General features: G+C 49.9%; 2 protein-coding genes across 7 annotated transcripts in view; one reads left to right on the forward strand and one right to left on the reverse strand.

Annotated features, from left to right (window-relative positions):
- Positions 1–23949, forward strand: part of PGBD5 (piggyBac transposable element derived 5) — a 107128-nt gene that overhangs the window by 14797 nt on the left and 68382 nt on the right. The window lies entirely within an intron of this gene.
- Positions 503–1009, reverse strand: LOC112807873 (small ribosomal subunit protein uS8-like). The gene has a single exon (XM_073878936.1). It carries the CDS (start codon positions 992–994, stop codon positions 503–505), a length of 492 nt encoding a protein of 163 aa, XP_073735037.1. The 5' UTR covers positions 995–1009.

A 23949-nucleotide genomic window follows, 5' to 3' on the forward strand; every position in this document is an offset into this window, starting at 1 on the left:
ATGTGCTTATTGGCCATATATATACATATATATATATTTGTATATTGGAGAAATGTGTATTCAAGTCCTTTGCCCATTTCTTAAATGGGGTTGTCTTTTTATTTGAGTTGTAAGAATTCTTTATACAGTCTGGATATGTGTTCCTTATATATGATTTGCAAATATTTTCTCCCATTTAGGGGCTTGTCTTTTGACTTTGTCACTGGGTTCCTTGGAAGCACAAAACTTGGACATTTTGATGGAGTCCCATTAATTAATTTTAATTGCTTGTACTTTGGTGTCATAGCTGAGGAGCTGTTGACAAGTTCAAGACCACTAACATTTATGCCTACGTTTTCTTCTAAGAACTTTATCATTTTAATTCTTACATTTATGTCTTTGATGCATTTTGAGTTATTTTCTCTATATGGTGTAAGGTAGGGCTCCAATTTCACTCATTTGCATGTGGATGTTGAGTTGTCTCAGCACCACTTGTTGAAAATACTGTTCTTTTCCCATTTTATCATTTGGCACCCTTGTCGAATATCAGTTGACTGTAATTTATTTTCCTTTTTTTTTTTGGTCCATTGAGGCATTTTATTTGCACGTATGTATTGCATTCCTCGAAAAGGAATCCCAGGATTTTCCCTCCTGTGTGTTTTTGTCTTGCTTGTTCCTGGTCCAAGATGTCAGCTGAGGTTGTCAGTAGAGTGAAACCAGACTGGGGGGACGGGAGCAGGTTATTCTGCCATTTTTCTGAATCTTTCAGTTGTACATCAAATGTGGGGCTGATCGCTCCACACTTGTTTAACCTGCCCGTGAGGTTCACAACAATTTTCCCAGCTCTGTGATCATCAATAATTTCAAATTTGCCAGTGTAATCATGCTTCAGCATCACAGTGAGAAACTGGGCAATGACTTTGGTGCATGGCCTAATAAGAACCTGGCATTTGCCTCTCTTTTCAGCATTGTTAATGCTCTTGAGAGCATCTGCTGGGACGTTCATGCACACCATTATGGCCTCACGGAAAGATGGCAGAAAAAGCTTATTTTCCCTTTTAATAATATTTTGTCTCATTCTCCTTCCCTCTCTTATAATTGAATGCATATTTCTCCACCATCATTTGAAAACAACATACTGTTCTCCCAACTATTTTCTTTTTCTTTCTTTTAAAGATTTTATTTATTTATTAGACAGCGAGAGAGGGAACACAAGCAGGGGGAGTGGGAGAGGAAGAAGCAGGCTCCCCGCTGAGCAGGGAACCCAATGTGGGGCTCGATCCCAGGACCCCAGGATCATGACCTGAGCCGAAGGCAGACGCTTAACCAACTGAGCCATCCCGGCGCACCTCTCCCAACTGTTTTCCCCAGGACAGAACAAGACCTTTTGTATCAAGAATCCTTATTTCACTTTTATTATACACAATATTTTTTATAGGATTTTTTTAAAAGATTTTATTTATTTATTTGAGAGAGAGAGAATGAGAGATAGCACGAGAGGGAAGAGGGTCAGAGGGAGAAGCAGACTCCCCACTGAGCAGGGGGCCCGATGCAGGACTCGATCCCGGGACTCCAGGATCATGACCTGAGCCGAAGGCAGTCGCTTAGCCAACTGAGCCACCCAGGCGCCCAGGATAGTAATAAATCTTTAAGATTGTGTATAATAGGGCGCCCAGGATAGTAATAAATCTTTAAGATTGTGTATAGTAGGGCGCCCAGGATAGTAATAAATCTTTAAGATTGTGTATAATAGGGCGCCCAGGATAGTAATAAATCTTTAAGATTGTGTATAATAGGGCGCCTGGGTGGCTCAGTTGGCTAAGCGACTGCCTTCGGCTCAGGTCATGATCCTGGAGTCCCGGGATCGAGTCCTGCATCGGGCTCCCTGCTCAGCGGGGAGTCTGCTTCTCCCTCTGACCCTCTTCCCTCTCGTGCTATCTCTCATTCTCTCTCTCTCAAATAAATAAATAAAATCTTAAAAAAAAAGATATATCACTATCCTTTTATTTTACACATGCACACACACAAAGCACCAAATACAGATTTTGTCTAAATGTCTAAATGACTGAATGTTTGCTTAAGACTGAAGCCAGTTGTAGGGTGAACCTCAAGGATAAAGATACAATGTCTGAAGTTTTTGTTCTTTAAAAAAAGCCTTTGTATTTTCTTAAAAATTTTAGGTGTCAGAATTCAAAAGGTTGACAGTATAGTATAGGAATAATAATTTCTCCGGCTGCTATTGACTGTTCTGTAACCACAGTCACTTTGCTGCCCATTTGAGAAATGAGATGTTATCTTCCAGTTGGGGTTATGGAGGGACAGGGTGTTTTTGGCTCTCCTGCCAACGTAGGGACTTCTGTCAGTGTTGTCTGCACCTTTTTCCTTAATAGTAGCTCTGGAAGGTGAAGACTTCCCTCCCTCTCCCATACTCAAGGATATGACCAGTACGTGGGATGATGTAATTTCATTGACATAGTCCCACGAACTAAACCCTGGTTTATTGCTCACAGACGTTCTCTAAATATTTTCAGGAGTCAACTTCAGAGGTTTCCCTCACTTTAATTTTTAATTTCTGATATTTCTGACTGCAGTTGTTACTTCCTGCAGTCACTTGAGGAAAAACTAGGAATGTGGCATTGAAATAGTCTGTTTTACTTTCAAGATGATAAAATCATTTCTTAATTTCTGTATGCATCTCAGATTTTGGTATACGAACATGGATTTTGGTGTCTACCCTGAGGAGATGTTACATACCATGTAAGGAACACTTGTATTCTCATGACATGTCAGCTTGGTTACTCAGAATTCTCTGGGCCCGGCACAAAGGCAGAAACATGGATGAATTCCTCATTACTCCAGCAGGCTGTCAGCCCTCAAAGGCCTTCTCGATGTGTTTGTGCATCCAGGTGTCTGCTGTACAAGATACAGAAAGCGCATTAGTTCAGGGGGAGAATTTTTCAGTAACACATTTTTCAAGAGTAACATTGTAACCGGGATTCACAGTTTGGGTGGCACTTGACAATTTTTCACCTTCCGACAACTGAAAAGTGGTAGTTAGTCTACAGTAATGGTTTTAACATGCGTTTTGAGTGTAGCATTATTTTCCGTAGACTTAAAACTACAAGGATTTGTCTTCCTAAAGGGCATTCTTGTAAAGACTGTTATTTTCCAGCTTGATTAACTAAAGCAAAATTTTTCTGTAATGCTTTCTTCCTACTCTATATATTAGTTTTCAGGGCTGGATTGAAAGTGATTTATTGTGGATGGTGTTACACATGATTGTGGAGTTTTTTTCTGCTCCTGGATTTTTAAGGTGACAGAGTTGACTTTCTGATTTTAATTTATCTTCACTAGATGAAGAATTCCAAATAGGACTTTTTCTTGAAATACTCATAGCCTGGGGGTGCCTGGGTGGCTCATTCATTTAAGCGTCTGCCTTTGGCTCAGGTCACGATTTCAGGGTCCTGGGTTTGAGCCCCCCCGAGTTGGATTCCCTGCTCAGTGGGGAGTCTGCTTCTCCTGCTCTCTTGCTGTTTCTCACTCTCTCTCGAGCAAATAAATTTTAAAAATCTTAAAAAAAAAATACACATAGCCTGAATTAAGTGACTATCACATTAAATTCTTTGGGGCTATTTGCTTTAGTATGATGAAAGCTAATACATGAAGTAATTCTACAAAGATTATAATTGTGATATAATCCAAACTCTGTTACTCTGCCTTGTGTCATTACTTAAATTTTCTGTCAGTTCTAACTTCTTAAACTATTCTTTTTTTTTTAAGATTTTATTTATTCATTTGACAGAGAGACACAGCAAGAGAGGGAACACAAGCAGGGGGAGTGGGAGAGGGAGAAGCAGGCTTCCCACGGAGCGGGGAGCCCGATGCGGGGCTCGATCCTAGGACCCTGGGATCACGACCTGAGCTGAAGGCAGACACTTAACATCTGAGCCACCCAGGGGCCCCTGTCAGTTCTAACTTCTGAGGTTTTAATTATAATATGTCTTGGTGTGGATCTCTTTGGGGTTCATCTTTTTTGGAACTCTCTAGGCTTCCTGAATCTGGACATCTGTTTCCTTCCTGAGGGTAGAGAAGTGTTTAGCTGTTATTTATTCAAATAAGTTTTCTGTCCCCTTTTCTCTCTCTTTTCCTTCTAGGACTCCTGTAATGTGAATGTTATTCCATTTGATGTTGTCCCATTGGTCTCTCAACCTGTCTTCACTTTTTAAGATTATTTTTCCTTTTTGCTGCTCTGTGGATGAGTTCCACTGCCCTGTCTTCCAGGTTGCTGATCCTTCCTTCTGCCTCATCTAGTCTGCTAGTGTATTTTTGAACATTCTAGTGTATTTTTCAGTTGACTTATTTTATTCTTCGGTTTGTGACTTCTATTCGGTACTTTTTATATTTTCTATCTCCTTATTGAAGTTCTCACTGTGTTCCTGTATTTGTCTTTTCTTTTTTTTTTTTTATAGGTTTATTTATTTTAGAGATGAGAGAGAGCAAGTGAGTACGAGTCAGGGGAGGGGCAAAGGGAGAGTGAGAGAAGCAGACTCCCCGCTGAGCACGGAGCCCCAGTGCAGGGTTGATCTCATGACCCTGAGGTCACAACCTGAGCTGAAATCAAGAGTTGGTTGCTTAACTTACTGAGCCACCGAGGGGCCCCATGTTCATCCATTCTTCTGATTTCAGTGAGCATCTTTATGACTGTTGAACTCTTTATCAGGTAAATTACTCATTTTAGTTTTATTAAGGTTTTTTTCTGGGTTTTTTCTTGTTTTTTGTTTGGAACATGTTCCTCTGTTTCCTCATTTGCTTGGCTGTTTTTATGTCTTAGGCAAAACAGCTTTTCTCCTAATCTTGAAGGAGTGGGCTTCTGTAGGAGATGAATCTAATGGGTCAGCTTTGCCCTAGCTCTTGGTTGTCTAGTGAACTTTTGTGATTGCCTAAGCAATCCGTTTTGTACTTGATAGGTCTCAGCTGTTGAGCGTCGGGCAGGACCCGCTAGTGTTCCAAAGTTGGAGGGTGGGATCTCAGCTCTAATTTCAGGCTGATTAGAACCTCAGACCATACCTCCTAAAGTAAGGAAATACAGACAGTCCCCATGGGACTGCAGTTGTGAACCCTGCTGGCTTCCAGACTAGGCGGGCAAGCTGGAGGTTTACAAAGCAGGAGTTTCTCCCTGAGGGGTGAGGGGTTTGTGCTCCACAGCAGGCACCCCATCCCTTGGAACCTGCAAACAGACCCTGGGCAGCAGTTGCAAAAATCAGGGCTCTGGATGAATGTGTCATCTCCTCTCTGGGAGGTACCGGCGAGCTAGAGCAAAGCTGTAGTGAGTGCTGTTTGGTGGGTTTGGGGCAAGACCACGCCTCTGCCTCTCCTACCCACCTCCATGGTGTCTCCTGGCCTGTGTTTCCTGGGAGCACTTTCATTGCCTCTAGACGTGTGGCAAACCTGAAGCCTGCTTCTCAGGCTGAAGCTCTGGGACGAGTATATAGGCTTTTTTTCACAGGCAGTCTGGTGGTGTGTTTCAGTCGGCTGTCTGTGCAGTGCCCTGGGTTTGGTAGCCTGCCAAGAGCTGTCTCTCTGATTGTTTCAGTCTGGTGGGAATCAGGAATATAAGCCCCCACCCGCCACTAGAGCCAGGCCATCAAGGAGAGTCCCCTGTGTGGTCCGTGCTCACTCTCTTGCTTTAGTGAAGCAGCTGGAGAGTGCAGGGGTGGGCATGCCCCCCACTTCGGCACAGCGAGAGGTTGCAAGAACCACGTACACGCCCAGTTTAGCAGGGCTCAGGAAGATTGCAAGTGCCTGCCCTGGCAGCACCAGCAAAGCAGAAGGACAGTGCAAAAACGGTGCCCACCAGTGCCTCCATCCAGGAGAGTCCCAACAGGCCCCTGCTCCTCTGGCAGACTCTTTAAGATTAGCAAACAGATCTTTTTCACGGGGCACCAGGGTGGCTCGGTTGGTTGGGTGTCGACTCTTGACTTCCGCTCAGGTAGTGATCTCAGGGTCGTTTGATCAAGTCCCGCATCAGGTTCTGCACTCAGCATGGAGTCTGCTTGTCCCTCCCCCTCTGCCCTTCCCCCAGCTTGCACGCGTACATGCTCTCTCTCAAATAAATAAATAAAATCTTAAAAAAAAAAACAACCCAACCAGATCTTTTCCACAAATAATCTAGACCCTTTCCAAACTGCTGCTTTTGCCCTGGTCCCCAGGATGAGCGAGTCTGTGCACAAGCCCTTCAAGAGTGCAGTCTCTGTTCTCTACTTTGGGTCCTCTAGACTTAAGCCCTGTTGTTTTTCAAAGCCAGGCATTTTGGGGGCTCATCTCTCTGGTGCAAGTCCCAAGGGTTGGGGTGCTTGCTGTGGGGCACACATCCCTGGCCCCCCGGGGAGAAGCTCCAGCTTTATGAGAGCCCTCCTGGTTGTGGGTTATTGCACTGGGGTGGGGTTTGGGGCAAGACCACACCTCTGCCTCTCCTACCCACCTCCATGTGGTCTTTTCTCCACTATTGTGGAAGAGCTGTTCAGCTAGTTTTCAAGTCTTTTTCAAGGGAGTTTTTTTTATACCTATCTGTAGATCCAGAGTGTCTGTGGGAGGAGGTGAGTTCGTGGTCCTCCTGTGTTTCCATCTTGGACCGCCCACAACTGTCAGTTCTAAAAGGAAAGATACTCTTTCTAAAGTTATCTGGACAACATACTCTTAATATTTGTAATATTTGGACTTACTGTCATTCTGTTTCTCATTTTAAGTATTTGAAAGCTCTTAATCTTACTTTTTGTGTGTAAAATTATCAGCTCTTCCAATCTTCATTGCAACATTTTACCCTTCCTATAAAAATTACACATTTATATTTTAACTTCTGGGACTTCAACATGGAAAGTACATAAGGTTCTATTTCCAGCCTGAGTTACGCCTAGAATGTTGAATTGAATGTGAAAGTGGATGCTCAGGTATTCGTAACAAATCTGAATTACAGGTCTTGTGCATATCACCGAGAGAGTGATGCTGCTTAGGCGTGGTGGGAACCTATGTGCTCAGATGCCAGTGATCAGTCATCAATTCCGGGGTGTCAGAAATAACACTGAGAGGTAGGCATCCCCCATTCAGCCTTGCCAAGGCCAGTGTTGGGTCATCAGCCGTGAGTTTTCTCTCCACAGAGTCTTGGTTTTGGTCTTTTTGTAGAGCCTTTTCTTTCTTATTTTTCTCTGCTGTGGTGTGAGGTGCCTAGTGGTAGATGCTCTGAATTCTTCAAATATCTTCTTTTTCTGGATAGCAGGATGAGATCTTACGTGGGGGAGCTGCTCCCACGTTCTGGGGAGCACAGAGCTGTCTCAGCATCCAGGGCTGACCCCGCAGCGTCACTGTGCCGTCCACAGCCTGCCTGTGTCCATTTCCATCTCGGGTCCCAGTTCATTCTGCCTGAGGGGTTGTCTTTTTCCCTCCCTTTCTCCTTAGGCTCAGAAACATTACTAGCATTTGCCTCGGTGTGCCTTTTCTTATCGATCTGTCCAGAGCTGGTCCCCTTGCTGTCCCCCCTTCGTCTGTCCTCTTTCTCAGTTTCAGGACGCAGACTTAGAGGCTCGTATCTGCTCCTTTACGATTCCCATCTCTTCACACTGGTAATCTCTGCTTTGTGCTTTCTTGGCCTTGATCTTCTGAGTCAGTGCTTCAAGAATCATGTGTGACTACCTTCACCTTCTCTTTGTGTGAAGAGGTTAGTTGGAAGTTCCTGGTCTTCCTGGTTTTCTTTTGTATTTTTTTTTTTTTTTTTTAGTTACAGGAAATCTTTTTTTTCCCTGTGTGTTACAATTGAATCTCTTTGAGTACTGTTATTATCATTTAATTAAAATTGAAATTGTCCATAGCTCTCTCTTCTTGGGTGTGTGATCTGTTTCTTCTGAGCCATCCTTCTCTCTGCCATGAGACCCTTGGAAGGGGGCTTATCTTTCTTTGGGGGCCCAGGGGGCTGGGGCCGGTGGAGTAGAAAGCAGCCGTCCCTGTGTCCACAGCTGACACTGCAGCACCCTCCTGCCCCCACCCCACGCATTCTCTGAGGCTCCGGGGCAGGAAGCACAGCCTCTTCTTGCAGTTGTCCCTCTGCCTTGGGAGCCTGGGGATCCGGGCAGAGCACGCAGGCCAGCGCTGACCTTCCTGCTGGGTCCACAGGTGTCTTCAGGCCTCCTGCTCTGGGCGCTCCAGGGCCGGTCCCTCCAGCTCGAGGCAGAAAAAGCCTGCAGTCCCTCCTGCCTGGAGCCACCGTCTGTGCACCCAGGCACCTGCGGTTCTCGGTGCTGGACCAGCAGAGTCGGGGCGGAAGTGGGGAGAAGGCAATGCTAGAGTCACCACCATCTTCTTTCAAAGAGAAATGTGAAAGATGTGATCTCGAGGAAAAGAATGAAGGTTTATTGGGCAGTGCGTCACTGAAATGCCTTTATTTCACACTTGAATAAGTATTGTTGTCCCATTATACCAGTGAAGCAGCCTGGGAGATTGAGTGATTGACCCAGTAAGGCATAGTGGTGGAACCAGGGAGTGAACCCGCTGTACTTTTTCTGCTCCCCCCATCTCTTTCTGAGAGGAGAGGCCAGGGGGTGCCTGGCCTGAAGGAAGCGCTTAAGGTTAATTTTTGCTGCTACGTGGCACTCTGCCGTCCTTGCGGTTACAAGCCTATGGGTGCATTGGGGAAAATGCTGGAGTGGTGGATTTCTTTCCAACGGGATTTATGTCCAGAGCTTCCATTATTCAAACTTTTTAACAAGGACTTGGTCTAGTAGTTGCTTGGATGACTACAAGAAGCCACTGAGGGCTGAAGTCACCCCAAAGAACCTTATTCTTGAATACCAGGTTCAGTGACCATGTAAGCAGATGCCTGAAGCTGCCATTGGCAGGGGCTTGGATGAGTTCTGCTTAGGCTGAATATTACATAATTGAGGCATATTAAAATGTTGCTGTTGCTATCACAAAAGGCTTTGGGTTTGGTCTTTTAGGATAGCTTGACCTATTTTCCTCACTGTCTACCTAGAGACTAAAAGAGCAGATCCTGAGAGCCAAGAGGAGGCAGGCACGGTTTTCCGGTGCGGGCTCAAGCTGGGTTCCGAGACCTTTGCCTGGCCCATGTCAGCATCTGCCAAAGAGCTTAGCCGGCGCCAGATCTGAGGGGACCTGGACCGTTTCTGACGTAATGTTGGGTTAAGTTTGAGAGTATGAAGAACAACAGACTTTTGAGTCAAAATTCCTGAGTCTCCTTTGAGTCCAGCCAAATCTTGAATTCTCCGACTTTCCAGTCTCTACCAATTTTGCTTGGCAAAGTAACCTAACCTGAGCCTCAGTTTTCTAATTTGTAAAATGGGGGAATAGTAGCTACCTCACTGCCTTTTTGGAAGGGATCACATGTTTGTAAAGCATGTGTAATGTCAAGCCCATAGAAAATCCTCCGTGAATATGGGTCCCTGTCCCTCCCCTCTGTCTGCTGCTTGAACCCTTCTGGGCTTTTCTTAAGGATAAAGAGGGGAGATGCTGGGCCATGTAAACAGTTTGTGTGGGGCTTGCTTGGTCCGTGAGCACCCCAGGCTCACTCCCTTTGAGGTGATTACTCATGTATGTATGTGGATGTTGGTGTCACTTAGAATCAATTCTCAGGGAATCTGTTGCTCATGAGGTTTGGTTATAGAATATGACTAGTAACGGTTGGCATTGATCATTCCTTTTTTCCAGGAAAGACTGGGGAAATCCGAGAAATCGGAGGTTTTAGCTGGACCCAAAGGCAGATCCCCCATCAGCGATCAGCCATCGCTCCTGGCAGGGGCTTCTGGGGCTGGGGTCCTACTGTCTTACAGTGTGAGACAGTTTGGGAGCCCATGCCCCCCCCCCCCAGCTCTGCACCACGTTCCTGTCCAGGTCACCTCCTGTCTTGTTGGGGGCTGGCAGGTGTTAGTGCTGTGCAGTGGGGGTGAGGCGAGCAAACTGGACCCGGGGGCCCCACACAGGCCCACGCACAGGGGGCCCCCAGCGCAGGGGTGAAATGCCACTGACTGGCGGCAAAAAATGTGGCCAGAGGCCTGAGGTCTCTAGTCTGGGAGGTGCCGGGCAGCAGAAATCCCAGGTCAGCGGACTGAGGAAGTGTGAAACCCGATTACTTACAAACGCCAGCGTGTTTTCAGCCCCTTTTACCCTCTGCAGATGAGAGGGGAGTGAGACTCTCATGCAGTGTTTTCCTTCTGCTGCCCGCTCCACCTTCAGAAGGACGGGCCCAGCGCTGCAGCTGTGGGCTCGCCGAGCTTGGCCATGCAGGCAGCTCCCCAGCCTGACCGTGGCGGGGACCGAGCCCTTGCGGCTCGTTCTGCCCTTTGACCTGGCCGTGTGGCAGGGCTCTGCTCTCGGGGCTTTCTCAGAGCCTTGCTCGGGGCCCTTTGCTGCTCGCCCTTCTCTCTCGCCCCAAGAGCGGGCCTTTGGTCCTGAGGTCCTCCGTGGGACGGTCAGGAGTCCCCTGTGGGAAGAGCCACCTGCTGTCAGCTGCAGTCACTGAGCACGTCTGCCTGCTGAGCACTGGCCCGCACCTTCACGCACCCCCGCTGGCCATGAGCATCGCCATGTCTGACGTGCACTGTCTGCACCCCACGGTGCGGGAGGGGTGACCCACGGGGATGCTCTCCACCTAGGGTGTCTGTGACCCGGGGGGCTCCTGTGACCCCGGGGCCAAGGCTGACGTCCCTTCCTCAGACCACACAACCTCCCTAAAAGTGAGCATGGCCCATCCCTGTCTGACGGTCTGCATGGAGCAGTCCCTCCTGGGAGATGCCAGGCGTCGGTGGGAGGGGCAGAGTGCTGAAGGGGACGGTGGTGCTTCCAGGGTAAGTGTAGACATCATGATAAAATAGCCGGGCTCTTAATGGCTGTGTCAGAGCCCTGACCCTGTGTCCTCCTAGTTGAGTGACCTCTCTGAGTCCATTTTCTCATAAAGTGGAGAAAGATCAACGGAACTCAGAGGATGGTTAGGAGAATTAATGTGTCTAACATTTATAAGTCCCTTTCCTAGCGCCTGGCACAGACGAGGTCCCCAGTGAGGGCTGGCGCTCGCCCTGTTGCTCTGTATCCTCGCAGTGGACAGTGAACCAAACACGTACTTATCGAGCACTTACTCAGTTCAGGCTCGTCAGTGGACAAAGCCGATCCTTGCGTTCTAGAGGGGGAAGCAGACAACAAGCACCAATCGGGACAAACAGATGGCCTATTCAAATGGAGGTGTTTCAGAGGACGGGAACAGTAGACAGGACTGGGGGGCTTGGGAATGATGGAGCAGGGGAGGGGGCTTAGTCGTGGAATTAGATAGGGCAGACAAGTTAGGCCCCATTGAGAAGATAAGATCTGAGCGAAGGCTGTCAGGACGTGCGGGAGTTGGCCAAGCGGATACCTGGGGAGTGGGGGTTCCTCCCATCGCGATGGGCGAGTAACCAGCGTATGAGGCCCATGGTGGCAGTGTGTCTGGAGGGCGGGTGCCAGGAGGGGCAGGTGGCTGAGGACGAAGAGAGGGGGGAGGAGAGGGAGGAGGTCACAAGGGTAAAGGGTGGAGGGGGGTCATGTGGGGGGCCTTCCAGGCCATCTTAAGGACATGGCTTTTTCCTTTGAGTGAAACGAGAGCCTTTGGAGTGTTTTTTAGCAAAGGGTAGTGTGGCCCAATGTAACTTTTGAAGAGCTGCTCTGAGCACAGGGTGAGAACAGAGCACGGGGCCGGGGGGTGGGGGGCAAGCATAGGCCGTGGCCCCCGCCACAGTCTGACAGGAGATGGTGGAGGAGTGGACGCTGTGAGGTGTGCAGATTCCAGCTGTGGGTTGGAACTAGATGCAGCTGGGTACTCACATGGGTCGGATGATTCGACCTTGGGAACCGAGGGTTGGAGGAATCTCCACCAGTGTTGACAGAGGAAATATGCATCATTTTGCTACAAGTTTAGATTTAGTATCCAGTGAAGATGCCGTCAGCAGCACCTTCCGGATGATTATCACCAGCGACAGTGTTAACGGTACCCGCAGCCGCTGTCTGGCCTGCTGGACGTTGCCCGTAGTGGCTGAGCTCCTAGGCGTCGAAGAGGTGGGCCTAACCACTTTGACCTGTAAGGGGAGCACATGCTGGAGTCGCTGGACCAATGGGAGGCCAAGGCCAAGGAGGGTGGTTAGCTCTGCCGAAGGACCCCTCCTGAGAAGAAGGCCTCCCCTGGGCACCTCCAGGCAAAACCTTCTGCTCACTGAGTAGTCGGCTCCCTGAGGAGATACCAAATGGGCATCAGCAAGACAGGGAGGGATTTTTTTTTTTTTTTTTTGTGGGATTAGGGTTGCCAGATAGAATACAGGCTGCCAATTCAATGTGAATTTCAGGTAATAAATAATGTTTGAGTGGGCATATCCAAGAGCTGTTGGTTCTTTATGGGAAATTCACATTGAGCTAGGCATCCTGTATATTATTTTGCTAAATCTGGCTACTCTCTCTTGGCGTGTTCTTGCTAATTGATGGGCTGCACCTGAGCCTGAGTCTGCCACCTTAGTAACCTGTCAGGGTTGCCAAGTAACAGGACTTGACTTTGAAAGAACCATTTACTGTTGTGGGGAAAAGGCTCTGCCGGGTTCCTGGCTCAGTCGGTCTCCATTGTCTGGGCTGCGAGGGAGGGCCTCGTCCTGAGCTCTGATCAGAACACCCTGTGTGTCCTGCCCTTCCTCTTGTTTTTCCCAGACGAGTTGCTCCAGGGGATGGAGTGCACGCCCACTGCTGGGTTTTAAGTTGTATCAGGTGTGACAGTGCTGGCCGTGAGGGAGGTCTTCCAGCTGCTGTAAACCCAGGACTGGGAACGGTAGGGGTGGAGTCGGGTGCCGGGAGCACAGACGCCTTGGGCTGGCTCTGTCCTCAAAGGGCTTATGGTCTGTTCTGGGGAGACCTGTGCTTCCAGCCCTATCCTGAGCATCCACTCCGCTAGATATCACCGCCCATCTGTATGAGCTGATTATGCCCGCATCCCCCCATATCTGCATGTTGAAGTCCCCATTCCCAGAACCTCAGAATGTGTCTGTATTTGGAGATAGGGTCTTTAAAGAGATGATAAAGTTAAATAATGAAGTCATTAGGGTGGGCCCTAATCCAATACAACTGGTGTCCTCATAAGAAGAGATTAGGGTACAGATACACACAGAAGGGAGACCATGTGAAGACCCAGGGAACAGATAACCATTTACAAGCCAAGGAGAGAGGCCTCAGGAGAAACTACCCCTGCCCACACCTTGATCTTAGACTTCTAGCTTCCAGAACCGAGGGACAATACAGTCCTGTTGTTTAAGCCCCCCGGTCTGTGGGACTTTGTTAGAGCAGCTCCGGCAGACAACAGACCATTGTACAAGGAAGTGTGACAAGACACGTGAGTCACCGAGGCAGGCAGGCTGGACTCCGGGGGTTGAAGGGAGGCGGTCTCAGTTCTGTGTGCTATTCAGCCCTTTGCCATTTGGGACTCTCAGGAGCCTGTGGGATTTCTGGGACCAGAAGCGCCATGTCCGATGTGAAGGTGAAGCATGGGGAGGTGAAGGACTTCCTCTGCAGCGTGCTGCCCCTGGCCTGGGCATTGGTGGTTCCTGACCAGCAGGACCTGGTGCCCATGCTGGGGACTCTGCCCCCAGAGCCAGCTCTGTGTTTTCACGGGCTCACAGCTTTAGAGCTGGGTTCTTCCTGGCAGCCTCTGTGTAAGCTCTACAGAAGGCAAGTCACATAAGGAAAATGTCAGCCAGCTCAGAAGCTCTGAGACGGTTGATCTTCCTTGAGGAGATCTAACTGCTTTATGTGTTTTAGCTGTAACATCCCTGCAGAAGAGTGTACGATCTTAAGTCACAGCTCGATGGATTTTTGCATATGTATATGCCCATGTGTTCCTGGAGGAGGTTTTGAAAATAATATTATCCTAGAGCTATTTTTAATGGCAATGACATCTTTCAGTAATTATAATTCATAAATACGTCCACCCAGTCAAAAACTAGGAAATTGAGGGGCGCCTGGGTGGCTCAGTCGTTAAGCGTCTGCCTTCGTCTCAGGTCATGATCCCAGGGTCCTGGGATTGAGCCCTGTGTCGGGCCCCCTGCTCAGTGGGGAGTCTGCTTCTCCTTCTGCCTCTGTCCTTCCCCCCACTTGTGCTCTCTCTCTCTCTCTCAAATAAATAAAATCTTCAAAAAAAACTGGGAATTTGAAGACTTGGGTTAATTGAAGGAAGGAACAGCAAAACTTGATTCTAGGTTATTGGTTTTGTTATGCTCTAGAACTTCAAATTATAGAGTCTCTACTTTTTCCATGTGAATGGTATTGGGGAGTTTTTGCTTTAGATTCTGGAGTTAGGGAAACAGTCTCCTGAATTTAAATTGGAGAAGTTAGCTGGTGAGGTTAGCAAAGCCAAATGGTAGTTCCACTCAGCACATCAGTGCAGCTTGAAGCCTGGCTCCGCCCACTCCCGCCCCCCAGCCTTAGGGGCCTGATCCAACATGACAGGAGGGAGTTTCGCCTGCAGAGGCTAGGTTGAAGGTTTCATGTGAGCATGCAGGCATGCACGTGTGTGCACGTGTGTGGGTAGACCTCAGTATTCTGGATTCCCTCTCTTGGCCAGAGAGAGCTGAGGATTTGGCATAAATCAAAATGGAACTCTGTGTCCAGGAGCACCAATGTGCCTCCCAGCCATCGTCTTAGAAAGGACCCTGGAGTGTGACTCCACACCCCTAGACATGATCTGTAGGTACATGAAGTTTCAAGATGCCCCGTCTGATTTACTGATTTTAAAAGCTGAGTGACTGTTTTGCATAGTACCTAATGAGCAGGCTTGTTACACTCATCTGTCTGATCCTCACAACCGTGCCGCCGTGGGAAGGCTGTGCTCCTGGCCTAAAAGATGGTGGCTCACACGGGCCACGGGCAAGTCAGGCGCACCCTGGGTTTTGCAGCCCTGAAGCCCAGGGTCATCTGTGACGCCCCTCGTGTGTGCTGTTCTCTGCCTCCATGGAGCGTCTTGGAGTACGTGTGGAAGGTTACCAACTCAGTATGAATGAGTGTGTACCGCTGTGGGTGTCCCAGGCATGCCTTAGCTATGGGGGCTCACCACCCTCTATTTTTTTTTTTAAAGATTATTTATTAGAGAGGGAGGGAGGGAGGGAGGGAGAATGCACGAGCAGGAGGAGGGGCAGAGGGAAAGAGAGGGGAAGCAACTCCCCGCTGAGTGGGGAGCTTGACAATGTGGGGCTCTGGCTCGATCCATGACCCTGAGATCATGACCTGAGCGGAAACCAGGAGTCAGATGCTTAACTGGCTGAGCCACCCAGGTGCCCTTCATCACCCCCTATTGTAGAAACAGTCCTGCAAGCCCCGGGCTGGAGACCCTCATAAGGGCAGGAGCTTAGGATGCGGAGGAGGAGCTTGGGGAGAGAAGGGCAGGAGTGAGGGGAGCAGAGGAGTTGGGAGGAGGAAGAGGGAGGAGAGGCAGGAGCCATGGGAGCGGAGGGGTGGAGCGTCTGCCCTCCTGGCAGCCAGGACCACCGTTCCTGAGTGCAGTGGAAGAACAGGGTCCCTTAGCCCCAGTGAAAGTTTTACGGGAAAGTACGTGGAGGCTGGGGAGGCCGTTGGCAGAGTTCACCAGGCAGGCTGTCCCGGGTCACAGGTGCATGACTGGGGGAGGGGCACCTTACCTGTTGTGCTGTGGAAATAGTCCTGACCAAGGGGTCAGTGGTCTCCAGGGAGATAAAAAGATAGTAGCGTATTTTATTGAAAACTTGGGTGAGGTATATGGGACTTGTTCTTTTGAGGAGCCCCAGGTGGGGCTTGAATAAGAGAAGTCTGGGATTATGGAAGATTTACAGTCCAGCCAGGGAGACTGAATGAGTAAGAGAGGAAGAAGCGGGTGGAAGCCAAGGGTGTGGGGATGGGGGCCATGGGCGGGCTCTGGGGCCTGCACTGGCACTGGTGGGCTCTGCAGCCGGGAGCCTGCAGAGGGGCCGAGCAGACCCTTTAAAAGCCACCTGGGCTTCTAAGCAGAGTGTGGGCTAGGTGGGGCCCCCGGGGGAAAGCTCCTCTTTTCTGAACTCTGGTTCTTGGCCTGTCATGGATGCTGGGATTGGGCCAGAGCCTTGTGGAGCAGGTGTGGTCCATGCTCTCGGACGGACAGACCTGCCTGGGTGGGATGTCGCAGAGTGGGTTCCTCCTTTCCTTCTCTGCACCCTGCGGTCTCCTGAGTCCTGGTGTCCCGTCACAGCATTGGCCTGGCACCTGTCCCAGAGCACACACACCCCTCCTCCCTTTTCTTCCCCCATCCCTCTCTTATTCCCCAGCACTGCCTTCCTTCACCCCCGCCCCCGGCCACACACCCCCTCCTCGCCACCTCCCTTCAAACTGAGGGTCCAGCTGTGTCTCACCACCCACCTGCTGCTCCAGGCTCTTTGGTTAAGCTCCGTGGAGTCTGGCGCATTGTTCCCCAGGCCCCGTGGGGTGGATGGCGAGGCTTGCTGGGGGATTTCCATTGATGAGATCCCAAGCTGGAACAGGAGCATGGTCAGGGGGACAGAAGCTCCTGAGGAGCCATTCAGACCCTGGGGACACAGGTCATGGACACAGGGGCCATGTGGACCCAGTAAGAGGTGAGGGCCCTGGGGGCCACGGAGCAAAGGTGTTGGCGCTGGAAATCTCGATAATGCTCTGATAGAGGATGGGTTTCCGAGGAGCTCTGAAAGGGTGGACGAGAGAATGAAAGGGTAGGACAGAGTCCTGAGGTGGCTGCCCTGGGCGCCATGCCATGGTGCTGCGCTCCAGGGCTCTTGTGAGTGAGAGATACAATGACAGAGCTCTGGGTGCTTTTTAATTGAACTTTGGATGGGGGAAGAGCTGCCTGGAAGTAAAAGACTTTTGAAGTTTTAACTTAAAACAGGCTCAGATGGTGGCCTGTCGTCAAAGCCTTCCGCCTCCACGGCTGGGCTTTGGCCTTCCCTGGCTGCTTGCTTGTTCCCACCCAGTGGGAAAGACTGCAGAGTCATCCCAGCCCGACACTCTGGTGCCCAGCAGAGGTGGGCCCGGGCATCCTGATACCCTGGGGCTTCCTCTTCGGGGCCACCCCCCTCCCTGTGACACGGGGCTCTCCACATCTCTCAGCGCAGCCCCTGTGTGGAGTGGGGGCCAGGAAGCCAACTGGAATGGGTGTCCAAGACCACGCCCCAAGTCGTGTCTTCTGTCCTTTCTGAGTTGTCTCTTCTCTCCGTCTTGCTGCAGTCAGCACATACTGCGGGTGTAGACTTTTCTCAGTGATGCCTCAAGCCCTGCGATGGAAGGCCCTGGTAGAAATCTAAGTGGCAATTACCTTCTCTGCTCCAGCCTTTGGGACCCAGGGCATGTGAAGGGAGCAGGATGCAGATGCAGAAACAGTGTTTGATGCTGATGCATATGTGGTCCTCTGCACCTGAAAGTCATCTTGTTAGCTGGCACCAGCTAGGGTGCCACCCTGCACTCCTAGGTGAGGGAGCAGGTGGGGGGATTGGGCACCACCAAGAAGAAGAAGAACTATTGTTTGCCTGCTCAGCCTGGAATCAGGTGTTCAGCATTCACTGCATTAGAGATAGAAACCCCTCGGTTTACAGATAAGAAGGGAGCAGATACCCAGAGAGGTTAAGCTCTAGATGCAGAGCCGAGCCTAATACCACAGCTCCTTGCTGGATCCGTGTGTGGGTGTGTGCACACTGTCCAGAAGGCTACGTGTTGGTTCCTGCGGGGATTCCCAAGCAAACCGCTGCTGGTCTACGGTCAAGTTACTGTTGGTCCACAGTTAAGAGGAAAAATAAGGACCCTGGGGTGCTGCGTAAGGCTAAGTGTGTTTTTGATTGCAATTCCATTCTTTTTATTTTTTTATGTTAAAATGATTAAAATCATGATTGAGGTTTGGGGGGGAGGGCACTCACGGCAAAATAACCTTTGGAAGCCCTTTGGGTTCCCTTCTGTTTTTTAAATTGTCACTCATGTGTGAAATTGAAAAGCCCATGAACGTGAATGCCTTCAGCAGCCTCCTCCCTGCCACTGATCAGGAAGGGTCCTCTCTTGGCCAGAACTGGGAACATGCTCACTCACCGTCTCCAGGAGGCTCGGTGCCTCCTGGCCTCATTCCACAGGGGAGCTTCTCCGAAGCCTGAGGAGGGCCCGCTCTTTGCCTGGGATCAGCACCTTGGAAGTTCACCAAGGCACTATAAAAGAAAAAATTCAAAGGAAGTAAGATTTTCATTTGGGTTTTGAGATCTGGGTATGAAGCTTCACAGTCCTGGTAAGCATCAATCCTGCCTTTTCCTGTAAAAAGTTCATTTCATCTCTGCTCTTTTCTAACCACATCATTAAATGAGCGAATGCCCAGCAGGACGCCTGCATCTGGCTCCCTGTGGTCCCCTTCTCTGGGGCAGGCTGGGGCTGCCGCTGAGCCTGGAAGAAAGGCATGCAGTTTGTGGCTTTAGTTTTATCTAATGGTATCATGAAGATCAGTGCCAGGTGTTTGGTGCTGCTTAATAATTGTAAGGCCCATTTTATTTATTAGCTATTAGAAATGGTGAGGGTGAGGTTTATTTCTCTTGAAAATAGCACACTCTCTTAAGTGCACCAAAAGTACCGCAGGAGCTGTGTTCTGTGGATGGCTATTGCTCCTCTGTCCGCACAGGAGCGCACGGTTTGGTCCTAGAAGTTGTTCTAGTTCAAAGAGAAAAGCATGTTGTAACTTAGCACATAAGGCGTTGACCTGGAGGGGAGGGGGCTGATGTTACATTTGTATGGGGTGTTATGCTTTTCGTGGATGCCGGCGTCCTATGTGGGTCACGCCATAGTATATGCCATTTTATAATGATGCCATTTGAGAAGTCTCTCTGTAAACACTCTCTTACATCCCTGTGGGGGAAGGACAGAGCAAACACATCTTTTTCCTAGGAGAGAAAATGAGGGGGCAAAATTGGAAAATTGCTAAATTGTAGTACCATGTGCAGTTTCTGAATCTTTCCTAAATGTTTTGATGACTAAATAAGAGAGTGAGTCAGGACCCTGTATGAGACCCTCACTTTGCGCTGTTGTGAGTTAACCCCCATCTGCTTGGTTCCAGATGTCTGCTGACAGTGACTGATAGGCTGGCAACAGCTCCTCACTCCACCCCCTCCAACACACACACTTGGGCAAACCCTGTCCTTGGCGATGAGCCCCTGCTTTCCTGATGGCCTACTAAGCCGGTCACCCTGGCCAGTCAGTAGGAAGTGGAGGTGGAGAAGCTGACCCCGAGCCCCTGCCAAAACCCACATCCGCTGAGTCAGCCTTCCAGCCCCTGTGAGCAGCAGGTGCAAGCCGGCCTCCCTGGAACGGGCAGGTTGGCGGGGGGGGGGGGGGGGGGGGTGGAGTTGGGAAATGCTCTGACAGTTCTGAGCCCAGATCCCTGCTCTGGGCAAGATACCCCCTAGCCTTAGACTTGGTTCACCCTCACTCTTGTTGAAGCCCAGTAGCAAAGACAGACAGGAACGCAACTGTTGTCAAATAAATGAGGGTTGATTGAGTTTGCTGCAGTGAGAACGTGCACCAGACTGGATGGCTTGGAGGAGGGGGTTGGGAGGAGCTCTGTACAGGGATTGGGCTTCTCCTGGGTGGTTTTCAGACAGGTTTGAGGCAGCCGAGGCCAGTTCTGCATTGGAGGGTGTCCGGACCCGTCAGTGATAGAGCGTCCTGGTCATTTGTCTAGAAGGTGGAGGATTGGCGTGGGGCTGGGACGGTACGGGCAAGGCTCCGGTGGTAGATGGAGCAAGAGATGCTTAGGTATTCTGATGGTTGCAGAGTGCCCTTCCGCCGGGTGTCCCCCCACATGAGGGGCTAGCCTCATCTGATGATGGTGGCATTCTAGGGCATCCTAAGTTCAGTGGCAAATATCCCAGCCTGGCTGTCAGCAGTTTCTGGCCTCTGCTTGATTTTCGCACCAGTTCCCTTCTTTACAACAGGGGTAGGGGTGAATCCCTGGGGCTGGTCAGAAATCCAGCTCTAGGGCAGATCTGGGCCCACACCAGGCCCACTGGATCAGCAGCAGCATAGCGAGTCCTGCAGAGGTTTCTAGGCACGTACATTTGAGCAACACAGCTCATCTGCGTTTGTGTGTTCAGTGAAGGGAGTGGATCTGAGGAACGGCAGTCATCTTGGCCAAGAGGCACTGTCTAAAGGCTGTCCTAAATTTCTCCTGGTGCCACTTCAAGATAAGATGGCATACATAAAATAAATGAGGACTGTCTCAGCCATTCCGCTTAAAGCTGGTGGTATGTAAAATTGTATTACTGTGAGGTAGGTGGGGTTTGTGTTGGGAGCCCAGGCCCCATGCTGACCTCACCCTCTTATGAGCCGTTTCTCCCTACAAAAACTTGTCTTGACACTTAAGAAAGATCTAATAAAGTCATTATGCTAAGATGTTCGTGCTAATGATTTATTTCCCTACCTAGGCTCTCTGGGGTATTTTAATTTTTAGCCAGATACAAGGCTCTTGATCCAAAGGAGTGAAATCCTAACGGTGGGGGCGCCTGGGTGGCTCAGTCGTTAAGCGTCTGCCTTCGGCTCAGGTCATGATCCCAGGGTCCTGGGATCGAGCCCCGCATCGGGCTCCCTGCTCAGCAGGAAGCCTGCTTCTCCCTCTCCCTCTGCCTGTTGCTTGTGTTCCCTCTCTCGCTGTGTCTCTCTGTCAAATAAATAAATAAAATCTTTAAAAAAAATTCTAATGATGGAACTTCTAGAATTTCTACTGGTGAGAAACTTTCCATGGTAAAGAGAAGGGCTGTGAATGCCAGGCTCATAGTTTACTACCTGTGGGCATCTGAATAAGACTGAACAGGCCCGGCTGATGACGTCAGGTGAAGCTCTGCCTTCCTCATCGAGACACCCCTGATCTCAGAGTTTGTTCATTCATTTGTTGCCTTGAGGGTGAGAGGGTGAGCAGCCGTCCAGTTTTGCATGAGACTGAGGGGTTTCCTGGGATGCAGGACTCACAGCCCTAAAACTCGGCCAGTTGTAGACAGAGTGGGGTGGCTGGTCACCAGAGAATGAGAGATGTGCCTGTTTTGAAAACATGTGCTAGGTGTTAAGGGCCCTGTAAATGTCAGGTGTCGGTACTGCCTCACTGCAAGGATGCTGGCCTTCTGTTTAAACTTGATCTGGTGGCAGTGTGGTGGGGCGCTGTCAGGCCAGCCCTTCTGTGCTAGCTCATTGCCTCTTGGGAGACTCACGGTGCTTGAGCTTGAGAGTGACACAGAGGCAGTGTCTGGGGCCAGAGGGCCTTTGAAGAGGTCTGAGCTCTGTGGATATTTGAGAACTCCACTACTCAGAGCCTGGCAAAGCTGTAGGCCCTTGGCCATCAGCTGGCTTTTCCTGGCTTTTGCCTCCATTCCCGGCTTCTCAGACCAAACACATTCTAGGGGAAGGCATTCTGTGCTCCTGCCTTGTGGACAAGAGGCTTCGTGAGCAGAGATGGGCGTGAGAAGCCAATGTGGAGATGGGCAGAGCGGGCTCAGCCCCCCTGTGAGGTCAGAAATAAACAGTGCTGGTGACGGAGCTTGGGGAAATGGAGGCGTAGTTGTCTGTTCTAGCCAAGAGTACCTTTGTGTCCCATCAAGCAGTTGAAAAGCTTCCTGACTTAAAAGGAGCCAGTTTGCTTTATGGGCAGGAAGAATGCAGATTTCTTTTTTTTTTTTTTTTTTAAGATTTTTTTTTTATTGATTTGAGACAGAATGAGAGAGCGAGAGCACATGAGAGGGGGGAAAGGTCAGAGGGAGAAGCAGACTCTCTGCCGAGCAGGGAGCCTGATGTGGGACTCGATCCAGGGACCCCTGGATCATGACCTGAGCCGAAGGCAGTCGCTTAACCAACTGAGCCACCCAGGCACCCAAGAATGCAGATTTCTTTGGGGAATACTTTTTGGAAAGAGGGTGGGGGAAATGGAAATGACCACTGGGGAGGTATTGGATCACATATTTCCGCCACTTAGATCCGGTTTAAGATAATTATTGAATGTCATGTTAATCAAAACAGGAAACAGAGTAGTTACAAGAGGGAATGTATGTTAATACTTTTGATGTTTTGACTTTGGATAGTTCGGTGAAACGGAGGTTCCTGACTGCATGGGTGGGAGATGGGGGAAGGAGAAGAGTTCTGAGGATTGTATGTTTTGGAGACTTGGCTGAGCTTGGATGCATCATGCAATGAGATTGTGTGCAGGAGATCCTGGAGAGAGATGGACCCCGGTTCAAATCCTGCCTCTGGCATGCAGATCTGGGGTCCTCGGGCAAAGTATAAACCCTCCTATTAGTGCTTTCCCTCTGCTGAACACACCCATGCTAGGTGCTCTGCCAGAAAATCACCCTGTGTGCACTCAATTCAGCTTCACACGTATGGAAAGTAGTTCTCTTATGTTTGTTCTTTTTGTGTTTAATCAGTCCTTTGAAAAGCTGTTTCCAGGAGGGCAGTTCAAAATGGAGGCATAAGAAGACCCTGAGCTCACTTCCTCTCATGAGTACACCAAATCTACAGCTATGTATGGAACATTCCCTCTGAAAAAGACTCGAAAGCTAGCTGAACAGCTCTTCCACAAGAGGATAAAAGGGCACATCAAGATGGCTAGGAGACACAGTCTTGCCAAAAACCTCACCCCCAGCACAGTGATCCGTAAGCAGGAGGGGTCTCACAGACAACAGATCATTTCCCCGAGGAGTGAAGAGTTCAAGCCCCACATCAGGCCCCCCAACTCTTGGGACCTGCACTGGGGAGATGAGCCCCCAGAACTTCTGGCTTTGAAAACCAGTGGGGCTTACACCCAGGAGACCCACAGGGCTGTGGGAATCTGAGACTCTGCTCTTAAAGGACCCATGCACAGACCCCTCTCCTGGGATGCAGCACAAAAGGAGCCCATTGAAAAGTGCCTAGACCATATGTGAAGGAAATTCATTGACTAATTTTAAAGCATCTGCTAGAGGGGCAGGACTGTAGTGTAAGTCTCCAGGGAGGGAGGCGCTGGTGAATACCACTTTCACACTGTTCCTCTATCTTGCTTGTGTGGCCTGTGCTGGCCCAGTGCTTCCCTGTGGCCCCACGCTGCTAAGCCTGTCAGGCAGGCATGCCCCAGCCCAGTGCTCCCTGCATCCCTGCCAAAGCCAGCAAGTGCATGCAGCCCACACAGGGGACCGCCCCCTTGAACATGTGGCTCTGGTGCCCCGGGGGCTTGTGTTCTGGGCCCCATAGAACTGAAACAGAGAGGCAGTTCTTGGCAGGCTACCACCTCCAGGACACTGCATAGACAGCCAACTGAAACATACCCCAGTCTTTCAGTGACCACTCTTTTGAGCCTGGGAGAGACAGCGAGCCCTGTGTTGGGCTCCATGCTCGGCATCTAGTCTGCTCCTCCCACTCCACCCTGCCCACTCATGCTTCCTTGCTCTCAGAAAGGAAGAGAGAGAGAGGAAGAGAGGGAGGGAGGGAGGAAGGAAGGAAGGGCATCTGACAAAATCCAGTATCCATTTATGATAAAAACTGTCAGAGAGGCAGGTATAGAGGGACTGTACCTCAACATAATAACAGCCGTATGTGACAAGCCCACAGCTAACGTTCTGTTCAGTGGTGAAAAGCTAAAAGCTTTTCCACTAAGATCAAGAATAAAACGGGGGGGGGGGGGGGGCGAGAAAGCGGGGGGGGGGGAGACCTGGATTTCGTCTGGTCTCAGGAATTCAGCTGAATACGGATCAAACCATTCTGAACACCTACGAACTCAACAGGAGATTGAAGAGAAGAATAGTAACAACTCTCTGAACAGAAAAGCGACCACTTACTGGAAGGTAGGACGTGCGGAGAAGTGAATCCGAGGCGATATTCGGGAGAATGGACGGCGAGGGAGGGGGCTTCCGTCGGCCGCTTCTGGCAAGTGCTAGAGCCGCGGAGCACAAAATC

The sequence above is a fragment of the Callorhinus ursinus genome, unplaced genomic scaffold (assembly GCF_003265705.2).
Source record: "Callorhinus ursinus isolate GAN/ISIS: 27379988/994484 unplaced genomic scaffold, GSC_fseal_2.0 scaffold32, whole genome shotgun sequence".
In the NCBI taxonomy this organism is placed as follows: domain Eukaryota; kingdom Metazoa; phylum Chordata; class Mammalia; order Carnivora; family Otariidae; genus Callorhinus; species Callorhinus ursinus.